Source organism: Rhagoletis zephyria, unplaced genomic scaffold (assembly GCF_001687245.7).
Source record: "Rhagoletis zephyria isolate East Lansing unplaced genomic scaffold, Rhagoletis_zephyria_1.1 Rzeph_scaffold_00421, whole genome shotgun sequence".
In the NCBI taxonomy this organism is placed as follows: domain Eukaryota; kingdom Metazoa; phylum Arthropoda; class Insecta; order Diptera; family Tephritidae; genus Rhagoletis; species Rhagoletis zephyria.
In genome coordinates this window covers 84,908-96,395 of record NW_016157505.1, presented here as the reverse complement: position 1 = coordinate 96,395, position 11,488 = coordinate 84,908, and the positions used below count along the sequence as shown (strand labels likewise).

The window sequence follows — 11,488 nt, the reverse complement described above, 5'->3', positions numbered from 1 at the left end:
GAAATGTTGTGATTTCCGAAATAGCTATCACTTCTACCATTTTTTCAAATTATTGTTGCTTTTCCACAATCAGGCTTTCATTAAAAACGGCCTCGAGCTCAATAAAAATTGTTGACATTTTTTTATTTGATTACCGTTTAAAAATGTTCGTATTTAAATTAAATGAAGTGTTCAAAATTGAATATTTCTATTATACATGCACTACGTACAGTGATCGGACCTCTACCACATTGTGGTAGATCTGCCACTTTTTTGAGCATCTACCACTCAAGGTCTGAAATCTACCACAAGTTTGCGTTTTTGAGTAGCTTAATTTTTGCTCGACATAATTTCCTTAATTTTAAGAGCAGAAATTGTCCAATTATATGGGTAGATTATCGATAGCAATCGAACTTCAGTTGCGTTGCTAGTTGCCAAAACGATATTACAGATGGCAACTGGCAACTTTCAACTGACAACTGCAGTTGCTACATAATGTGTATATAGGCGACTGCATTTTAGTGGTTGCTGGGAATGTTTTTGGAGCGTATTTAGGAGCGAAAATTGAAAAGTGTGTCATATATTTAATAATTTGAACGATATTAACATTTTGCAATGCAGTTTGCTTTTACAGAATATGGTGAAAATAACAAACCAATATCTTGAAATTTTAGTTCCCGTGGACAACGCCCTTTTGGCGAAACAAAAGCGAACACTGATTGCAATTTTTTCCTTTATCAATTGAAGCACCTCTTTTAAAACTACCGACACACCCAGTTTTCCAAATTAAAGTCATTGCAGTGGCACTTCCTTCTGCGAAAAATCGAAGATGTGCGCAAGCTTTTATGAGCGGAGGTATTGAAGTTGAACGAAGTGGTTCATCTGTTTATTAACCAATTATACTACAGCTTCTTTTGGAAGTCCTCAATATGCTTTGAAAATGAACACAAAACGATAACAAAAGAAACCATTAACTTTTGCTTACAGTACACGCGGTAGCTCTAGAGGATTAGAATTATCCTTTAAGTGTCGCCTGATTGAGGACGCGTTCATGCATTTCTCTTCCTCCTAAACAAATAATTGTGATAAATTTAGCTTTATTTCTGTCTTTTCTTTAAAACTCTTTATTTTAATAATTTAATTTTACTCGCACAGCTTGTTTGCAGCCGCTTGCTGGTTGTTGAACTGTCTAATTTCGATTATCGATAACTCTACAGCAACTGACGATAGTTGCCATTCGTAATACAAATTTTCTTTCCAGTTGCATTGCCAGCTGACAACCGAAGCGTGGTTGTGTTGCCATCCGTAATCGACCCAATAAACTCTGTATGGTAACAAGAATGATATAATACAAGATTCCGCATTCCCGGCGGCGATGAAATTGCTCAAGTAATAGTAAACAAAGCCGAATGGGAGGATAAAATAAACTGTAAAATAGTAAATTTTCCCAATAATGTGTTTTTAAAATGCAAAATATATGATTTACAAAAAGAATTAATAGCGAAAATGTTAAAAAAACGGCGATTTTTGTGAAAGTATTCGCAAATTTAAGTACATCTAAAGTTTCTGAGGCGTTGTTTACTTTTACTTGAGAATTGTCGAAATCGGTAAATTCCAAGTAGTGATAAAAAGAAAAGCTGGCATCACTCTGCAAGGTTGCAGAAATCTCTTAAAATATGTTCGAAAGATATCTTGATATGGAAAAAACTGCTTTACACTGTCAAGGAAAAAAATTGCCAAAACTCAACACAATTTTTAACAACTTTAGTCTTGCACTTTATTATACTAAAATACATTTTTTTAGTCTAAATAAAAAAGTTTGCAATTTACGTGAAACCTTGCAGAATTTTTTTAATTTTTGTACAAAGTTTGATCTAAAACCTGAGGTCTACCACATTTTTTTGAAATCTACCACGTTTTTTCCAGATTCTACCACACAAAATTTGTTTAAGTCCGATCACTGACTACGTATAATGGAAATATTCAATTCAAATACGCCCGTATTAAAATTAAGCATTTTGCGCTGCACGTATGGCGTTTTGCACGTCTCGGATGCTTTTTCATATGTAATTAAGAAAGTATATGTATACATACAAAGCATGCACAGCGGTGACAACACATACACACATACATGGTACATGTTTATCTGTACAAATGCACTAATCGCGCGCTGTGATGTTGATTCAAACTCAACATTTGAAAACACATTTACATGTATGGCTGTAGCTGAGTGCGTAAAGACGCTTGATACAATTGGTTGCTGCCAAGAGGGTCCCGGTTCAATTACCATCAGACGGAACACAAAATTAATTTTTTTTTCTTCTTAGTTACGAAAAAACATCTGTGCACTTCACAACGACATATTTCATAACGTACGTACTCAAATTTAAAACGAGTTGGGTTGGTGATCTTTCATATGCGTATTTCTTTAAATTTAGCACGTTTTTTTTAATTCTAAAATTTTTTTTTCCCTCAGCGTTGAATAACTTACAATGTTGCTTTCAAATGAGCCCAATCTCTAACTAAATAAAAACTAATTTTAGCTGAAAACATTTTTGCCGGAAAGGGTGCTAAACTACGGTTCACCGTTCAGTTCGGCACATTTTATTTTGTTCTGAAGCAAACAGCTGATGATATTGTTGCCTACATACGATTTTGAGGGCAAATAATACACGCAATTCGTTGCAAACGCATACAAAGGAGATCGCGGCAACCCGAATCTTCAAGTCGTTCGGACAGAAAATCAAAATCAATTTGATTCGAACAAAGAGTGTTCAGCATAATTTTGTCGCGCTCTCAGTGAGACAGAGTGGGAAAGGAACACGTAGAACTACTAGCAAAAAGTGCCCGGACACGAACGGTGAAACCGCCTTTACGTTACAAATGGTTTTGCACCGAAAACTCATGGATAATGAAGAGTATAGGAAACTACTGTATTGTGAAAAAGGCGGAAAATGCCCGAAGAAAACCAGATTTTTCCATTTTTAGCGTGGTGGATTCCGCGACAAAAAATCTTTTTGATATTTTGGACATTACCTTAAAAAATGATGCCAACTTTGTTTTCCTTAAGAAAGTTAATCACTGATTATTTTGTCGAATACTTTTTATGCAATCGAAGAGAAACAAGTATAATGCAAAAAATGGTGGCCCTTAAATATAAACAACCCCTAATTTCAGGTTGCGCTTTTTTAATTTTCATTAATTTAAAGGTAAAGTACTAGTGAAGTTTCATGTTTTAGAGAAGGAGATTCGTCTAATACCTCACATGTATCACATATGTATCAAAAATCTGCGAAACCTGAGAAAAAAATGGTTCCCCTCGGTTTCGTTTTCGGCGATTTGGGCCATATGCTTTTAATTTTATACACTATATATATAGGGGCCCGTGATTTTTTAGTCCCGGGCCAGAGTTTTCTATCGACGGCGCTGCCTGCACCTCTCTGAAGTTGGCAGGACAACTTTTTCCCAAAGCAAAAATTCCTATCAGATAATTTGCCGTTAATCATCCGTAAATTATCCGTGAAAAGAATAATTTTGCCGCGGACATGTTAAAAAAAATATCGCGTACCATGCTAACTTCCACGGCACCTTCTGAAAACCAATTAAGCAAACCAGCTAAACCCAAACTAACTATTTGATAATTTGCCGTATATTATCCGTTGTTTACTCGTGGGACTAAAAATTTTGTCTGACATATTTAAAAAAATTATCGCGTGTTCTGCGAACTTCCGTGGAAGAGACCTACTCAAATGTGTGTTTCATGGTCGAAGAGCTCTCCGAAAAATAACCTGACACAGATTTCAGAAGATTTACAAGGTGCCCAGTTATGACATTTCACATTTCATTTGGTAATTCATTGTGTTTCTTGAAGAAAGTTGTATAAAAGTGGGAAACATTCAGTGCTTTTCTTTTCCACACAGGTAATCCTGAGATTTAATTTTCTCTCAAAGGATAATAATTTGTTGTGTTGTTGATCTAACCTGCAAAAATGCAGTAATCTCGGTGATCTTTTTAAAAATGTGGGTAAAAGCTTAAACAGACGACAGCGTTGATCCGGATTAACTCGGACTTAATCCGGATCAACTACAGCTAATTCCCGAGTTGATCCGGATCAACGCTGCCGTCTGTTTGTGCTTTAAGATAAGCTAATTTTATAAGCCGGATATTCGAATAATGATAATATTTTGGCGCTTACACTTTTACTATGTGTTTGGCCGAGCTTCTCTTCCAATTTGTGGTGTGCTTCGCAATGTTGTTACACAAATGGAGGGACCTAAAATTTTACGCTGCCTCCGAACGGCAAATGGATTTTATACGAAGCGTTTTAATGAGGGCTTCGGAGCGAAGGCTTTTTTTCTTCGCTCCGCTCCGGTATTTTATTTCGCTCCGAGCTCCGCTCTTGCTCCACTCCCGCTCCCAATAAAATTTGTATTTATTTATTTATTTAACTATCGAGCCCTAACCGCCAAAAAAATGTAGGCGAATTTGTTTGGAAATTTTCTTTTTGATGCAGAAATGCATCTAGATGCTCTAGGAACACTTCTGCATCCAAAAGAAAAGTTAAAAAATTGGCAAGTTAATTAAATAGGGAAATTTATTCAACACGATTGATTTCAGTGACAAAATAATTATAATTTAAGTAAATTTATTAACTGAATTTTTTTTTTATTTTTATTGAGCTTGAGGACGTTATTAATGAAAATTTTTGTGGAGAAACAACAATAAAAATATTTAAAAATAAATCGTTAGATACTAGGCCAGAAAATAACAACAAAATATTGAAGATTTTTCTTCAAGTAGCTAAGGAGCAAATGAATTTTTAGCTCTTTGCTCCAGCCCCGCTCCAGCTAAAATCCTTTGCTCCTTAGCTCCTTGTTCCGCTCCGCTCCTAAGCCCTGGTTTTAATCACAGAAATACCTACACTCGAAGGTTTGCCATTGCCGCTTCATTTAAATAGATGCTCAAAAGTCTGTAACCGGGTTTTTTCCCCTAAAAATTATGTGGACACACCCAAAAGGGAAATATAATATAATTTTTATAAAATTATTCCATTATTTTGTTTAGTAACACTGTTTAAGAAAATAGTTTTTATTTATTTTTTTGTTAAGTTGAAAAGTATGTATTTAGGGAAAACGAATAAATACAAATCATCCATTTAGTCACTTACTTCGTCTTCTTAAGTGGCGGTTAATAAAATCAACATTATTACCTTTTCGAAAGCGAAATAAATCCGTTGACATTATTGCTCTTTCAAACATTAAATTTGCGTAGCTTCGCGTCTGTCCCCGTCGCGCGCCACTTTGCGTCGCGACCCAGTGCGGCATTTTGCACAATTTTTTTATAACATTCTTCACAGTGTAAAAGTATAAAGGCGGCCATGTTTTTTTATTACCTTTGAATTTAATAGTGTTCGCCTTATTTTTGGAAACGAAACATGTTTTGCAAGTTCTGGATCCTTTCTACATTCTGCATCAAATATTTCCCGTATTCCAGCTCTTTCTGAGTTTGGTTTTTCGCATCGTGTTTTTATTGTACTAGTAATTTTAAGTTTTTTAATAAAATCAATTGGTGGTGGTTCATGATTGTCTTGATTAATAGCACTGAGTATTTGGCAATAACCTCTTTCATCCATGGAAACACTTACGGGACAATGTTTATTGGAACATTCATATCTCACGTTCGATGCAAGAACAACTTTTTTTCTTTGAGTCGACTCACTTTAAGCTTTGTTGATGCTTACTTTCTTACTTTCTTTCCAAATTTTTGTTGACATTATTTCTCCTTTGAAAAGGTAATAACGTCAATTGATTTTATTTCGCACCTTAAAAAAGTATCGAAGCTCGGGTATCAGGCCATCCTTCCATTTCATTTCATTTTCATTTATTAAAAAAAGTAATTAGTACAATAAGATATAAAATATTTTATAGCACAACATACAAATATTAAGAGACTAAATTTAAATTTCGTCATGTATTTCAGTGCGCTGAACACGAATCTGATGTCCGTTTTGCTTCACCGCGGCAGGATTTTTTCCTAACCTCAAAAAACGTGCCTGTCACATAATGTCCGCCATTTCCACTCTTGACGTGGAAAATCCAAACGCACTTCAAATTCGTTTTTAGGGCGCCAAAACACGTTGGGGTAATCCTGTAAAATGCACATGACAATTTTTGTTATTTGTGGGGCTGTGGAATTATAATGATGGTAACGGGCCATAAAGATTACATACTTAAAATAAAGACAATGAGAAAACGGTACAATGCATGATGAGCATTTAATTCGTCTTCAGAAGCATCAGTTTGTTTATGTCCAAATTTCTCTTCTAAAAGCATGTCTCTTAAACTTGTAATAATAGGATCGGAGGAAACAAGTAGGCGCTGCAATACAACTTCAAGTTTAGCTCGTCTTGAAGTTTTACGGCTAAATTGTCCAATCGGTAGAAGGAAATTGAAACAATTTCGGCACCATACATTAAAGTTGTCATTGGAAGCCAGGGATAAAAGCTGGCACAGAATTCCGCAGTATCAAGACATAGCGTCTTGCATTTTATTTTATGTGTATCGGCCGCTGTGGTGTACTGGTAAGCAGTGCGCGCTTCCACTCCGAATCACCTCGGTTCAAGCCCTGGGCAAAGCAACATCGCAAAACAAATTTTGAAAAAAGGGTTTTTCTCAATAGCGGTCGCCCCTCGGCAGGCAATGGCAAACCTCCGAGTGTATTTCTTCAATGAAAAACAGCTTCTCATAAAAATACAATCGCCGTTCGGAGTCGGCGTAAAACTGTAGGTCCCTCCGCTTTGTGTGACAACATCAAGGCGCACGCCACAAATCGGAGGAGAGGCTCGGCCAAACACTAACATATGTGTAAGCGCCAGTCTATTATTATTATTATTATATATATCCACTGGATATGGTTTGCAAGTTTTTTCTAACCAGACTTTCGGACGCATATAATCTGTTTTTGTGTCTACCGCATCCATTCCATTTTAAAGGAACGTAACTTTTGAAGTTGCCCAAAGTTGGTTGCAGCTTTGGTTTGAAATATATCCTTCCATCTCGTTGATCTTAATAATAACACTGTACAGCACTCGGTTGGGTATTGGACCAAACCAACTTTTTTTAAGAGATTGAGTCATAAGTAAAAAAAGTAAGTTCTCCGTTTTTCGAAGTTAGCCTCCGAAATTGAGATATGGGCCTTCGAAGTTCGAAATTGGACCTTTGGTAAAAAAATTATTTTTAATTATTGCATGTAAAAAGCAAAAAATGCAAAAATACAGACGTGGTCCGCGTTTTCTCTTATTTATATGGTATAAAACTTTTTTTTTTTTTAAGTTATATTACAGGTGCTATAACGGATCAAATGTCAGATCTTCGGAAAAATAAAAACTTAATATTTCAGAAAACTTTGAACTGATTTTTAAAAGATTCGTATCGTTGTAAAGGTGATTTAACCCCCTTTCTTCGGATATGCATATTTGTTTACCTGGGGGTCAATTCTCGTTCTGTGAAACGGTGAAATGAAAACTTTTTTCACGTTTTCATTGCACTTCCGATTCGCTTTCAGTGAAAATATGAAAAGAAACGTCAAAGTGTTTTCACATGAAAAAAAGTGGAACGAAACGAAACTTTTCACTTTTTCACAACCCTGACGATTCTCGCTCTGTGAAACAGTGCAACCAACTGTTAAAAACTTATCATATGTAAAAAAATTATACACAGCCTATTTATACGTGAAAACAAGATGGAGAAGATACCAAGAGGAAAGCGCGCCAGCGAAAACCAAAAAGAGTTTTTAATAAATTATCTAGAAGACAATGTAGACATTGCAAACGATAAGTATGAAGCCTTTTTAACATAAACAAACGAATACCAATTATTTATAATTATAGATTTGTGACAGCAGATGGTGCCAAATTTCGCGAAGAAAAGTGGAAAGAACTAGCGGTGAGCCTTAATGCTCTTGGCGGCACTCAAAAGGATGGTGCAAAATGGAAGAAGTATTGGAGCGATTTAAAGTATGTATATAAATTTTTCATGATGTGATTATTTTTTTAATGTTTTGTTTTAATACCTACAAACAGACTTCATACTCGCACAAAATATAGTGCGATAAGGCAGGCAGAGCAGAGAAGTGGTATAACGGTTTGAGTCGGGCCAAAGCACTGTCACCACTGGAAGAGCGCATAATTAAGATTACAACTGTGCAGGCAGTCGATGGTGATGAAACGGGCGAAGTGGGCTTTGAAGCACTCGACATGGCAGAAGCTTCTCACAATCTCGCTGACATTGTGGAGGAGACATTCGAAGTTGTTGTGGCTGAATGCGAGTTAGATGGTACTGCAGCCGCAACCACATTGGAAGATGCAACTACGTGTCCAATGATGGGGGCGAGCACCTCAACTGCTGCAGCAATAAGAGGCAGCACAGCAGCAGCCCGTTCGAGAGGGCGAAAAAGAAAGGCGCAAGCAGAAAACCCTCAGTTAGAAAAATTGTTTAGGCTAGAGGAAATCAAGGTAAGGGAAATGGAGATCGCCAATAATTTAAAACGCGAACAGATCCAAGCGGTGACGGAGCAGACAGAGGCAATAATAGTGGGTACGCAAATGAAAGAATGTATTGTAGAAAAACTACAACATTTAATTGAAATTTTGAGGCGGCCGTGAGAATGTTTTAATTTTAGAAACAGCCTTGTCCATAAGTATTAGACAATTTTTATTATACCTTTTTCTAATGCTTAAGAAAACTTGAAGTCCCTTTTATTCTTAGTATTTTTAGAGTTTAAGAAAATATGAAGTCGGTTTTACTTTTAATATTTAGAATTTAAGAAAACATGAAGTCGTTTTTACTTTTAAACTTTTTTAGAGTTTAGGAAAATATGGAGTCGATTCTATTTTTATTTTTTCTAGAGTCTATGAAAATATGATTTTTTTTTAGCTTTTAAAAATATATGAATTTCTCTGTTTAAAGAATTTATGTACAAAACTGACTTGTGATAAAAACTGCATTTAAAAATACTTATCTTGGAAATATAGCAATCTATGTGTGTATTTTTATATTTCTTCTGNTTTTAATTTTAGAAACAGCCTTGTCCATAAGTATTAGACAATTTTTTATATTTATTATTATATTTAGAATTTAAAAAAACATGAAGTCGTTTTTACTTTTAAACTTTTTTAGAGTTTAGGAAAATATGGAGTCGATTCTATTTTTATTTTTTCTAGAGTCTATGAAAATATGGTTTTTTTTTAGCTTTTAAAAATATATGAATTTCTCTGTTTAATCAATTTATGTACAAAACTTACTTGTGATAAAAACTGCATTTAAAAATGCTTATCTTGGAAATATAGCAATCTATGTGTGTATTTTTATATTTCTTCTAATATGAGATATCGAATATGAAAGAATTCGATTTTTTATTTTTATTTTTTAGTCTTTAAGAAAATATGAGGTCCTCATTGCAATGAATTTATGAACAAAACTTTTTGTGATAAAAACTGCCTTTAAAAAGAATTTAACATTTGAAATATGATATACATATGCATATTTATTAATATATGTAAATAAGTAAAAATACGAATGTAAAATAAAAAGTTGAATTATTTTCAATCTAATTTTGAATGTTATTAGTAAAAGCATTTTGAACAATTTGCAATCGTTGTCTTTTCGCAATGGATAATATATTCTGTGTTGAAATAGCTGAAGAAGGGCCACCACATTCTTCAGGTGCATCAGAGTCTTCCAAATAAATTTCATCGAACGGCACTCTAGCCCGAATCAAGTAGTTGTGTAAAACCAGGCAAGCGTTGATTATGAGGCCTGCTTTTGGTGGACTGTAGAAAAGGGCTCTTTCCTTCGACAGACAGCGAAATCTGCTTTTTAGTAAGCCAATGCATCTTTCTACAAGAGCTCGAGTTGACTTGTGTGCTATATTGTAGCGCTCTTCTGCGGTACATGATGTCGCACTAATTGGTGTCATCAGCCAAGGCTAATTTAAAATTTATATTAGCATTAGATCTTTAACAAAGAAAAATAATATAAATTGTACCTGTAGTGGGTAGCCACTATCACCCAGAAGCCAAAAATCGCGCTCACCCGCCTCATAAAGCTCCTCGAGAGCTCTGCAAGCTGTATGTTATTAAGTGCAGTTGCCACCACTTGCACACATCTGCTAACTGATGTTTGGGATAAAGCAGATAAACTGTCTTGCCCCACACTTCTTTGAAAGCTACCAGTGGCAAAAAAACGCAGGGCGCTTAAAATAATTACATGACTCGGAACAGCATGTCTCCGTTGCGAGTTCGGCATAAATGGCATTAATTCATTAATTAATTCCAGGCCCAAAGCTTTAGGCAACCGATATAAATCAATGAAATGCTCGTCTATTGTAATCTCAAAGGGATTTTGGTCGTCGCGAAGTCTGCGCCGGAGCACTCTCAAATTATCTCTGAAATACATAATGCGTTAAATTGTATATACTGCATTTAAAAAATTTACACCTTTATTACCTTTGCTCGTCTCGAATTCTTTGCGATAATTCTAATAAAATAATTATTCCCGACATGTTTTGTTTACGTTTTCCTCAACTTTGACATTTACTTCGAAAATTCAATAGCACAGTTGCAAAAGTTTCACGACTATAGTGGTAATGGAACACGATTTTCACAGCACAAACCAGAATCGCAAAATAAGTGTCTGTGAAAAGGCAGAGTGAAAAGTAGTTGTGAAAACGAAAATGAAAACTTTTTTTTCACTTCATCTTATCACAGAACGAGAATTGACCCCCTGGTGAATAAAAATTTGAGAAAAACACTTAAAAGGAAAAAATAACTTTTTTTATCAAAAAATATTTTAAACAAAAAAATTACTCACCGATTTTTAAAAAATTGGCTAATATGCATATTTGTATACTTCGTGTATAAAAATTGGAGAAAAAAAACACTTAAAAGGAAAAATACCAATTTTTTCATATAGAAAAAAAATTACAGAAAAAATACTAATTAGTATTACAATTGAATATCGTATTTAGAGAAAACAAATAATTTATAGTGTTTTAAGCGTTCATTCGTTCTTGTTCACCCACAGCCCTGTTAAAAATAAAGCAAAAGTATATGTAACAGAAGTCAAGGCATATAAAAACATAAAAACACATAACAGATAACATGATTTTTTACATAACAGGTTATATATACAAATTAAAGGTAATTTTATGTTTTATTTAAATAAGGTATTCAACTGTATTTCTAATAAATAATTTTTTAGTTTGGAATATTTTTTATAAGAAAAAATTTGTATTTTTTCCTTTTAAGTGTTCTTTCTCAAATTTTTATATACGAAGTATACAAATATGCATATCAGAAGAAAGGGGGTTTAATCGCATTTACAACTGTACCAATTATTTAAAAATAGGTTGGTAATTTTTTTGTTTCAAATTTAAAAAAAAGGTATTTTTTCCTTTAATGTGTTTTTTCTCAAATTTGTACGTACAAAGTATACAAATATGCATATCATAA

The 11,488-nt window shown here is 34.4% G+C and overlaps 3 protein-coding genes across 5 annotated transcripts in view; 2 read left to right on the top strand and 1 right to left on the bottom strand.

Moving 5' to 3' along the window:
• Positions 1 to 11,488, top strand: part of LOC108359614 (diphthine--ammonia ligase) — a 176,657-nt gene that overhangs the window by 162,844 nt on the left and 2,325 nt on the right. The window lies entirely within an intron of this gene.
• Positions 7,461 to 8,706, top strand: LOC108359616 (uncharacterized). 3 transcript variants are annotated; one of them, XR_001846961.1, is made up of 3 exons: positions 7,461 to 7,814; positions 7,882 to 7,993; positions 8,060 to 8,706. XR_001846961.1 is itself a non-coding variant. In XM_017611546.1 (3 exons), the coding sequence occupies exons 1-3, from the start codon at positions 7,720 to 7,722 to the stop codon at positions 8,124 to 8,126; spliced, it is 288 nt and encodes a 95-aa protein (XP_017467035.1). In that variant the 5' UTR covers positions 7,461 to 7,719; the 3' UTR covers positions 8,127 to 8,706. The 3 variants fall into 3 exon arrangements, 2 of the variants coding, with proteins under 2 accessions (XP_017467035.1, XP_017467034.1); XM_017611546.1 differs by having other exon boundaries at positions 7,868 to 7,993; XM_017611545.1 differs by having other exon boundaries at positions 7,461 to 7,993.
• Positions 9,608 to 10,756, bottom strand: LOC108359615 (uncharacterized). The gene is made up of 3 exons (XM_017611544.1): positions 10,484 to 10,756; positions 10,024 to 10,422; positions 9,608 to 9,963 (listed from the first exon to the last, which is right to left on the bottom strand). The coding sequence occupies exons 1-3, from the start codon at positions 10,537 to 10,539 to the stop codon at positions 9,954 to 9,956; spliced, it is 465 nt and encodes a 154-aa protein (XP_017467033.1). The 5' UTR covers positions 10,540 to 10,756; the 3' UTR covers positions 9,608 to 9,953.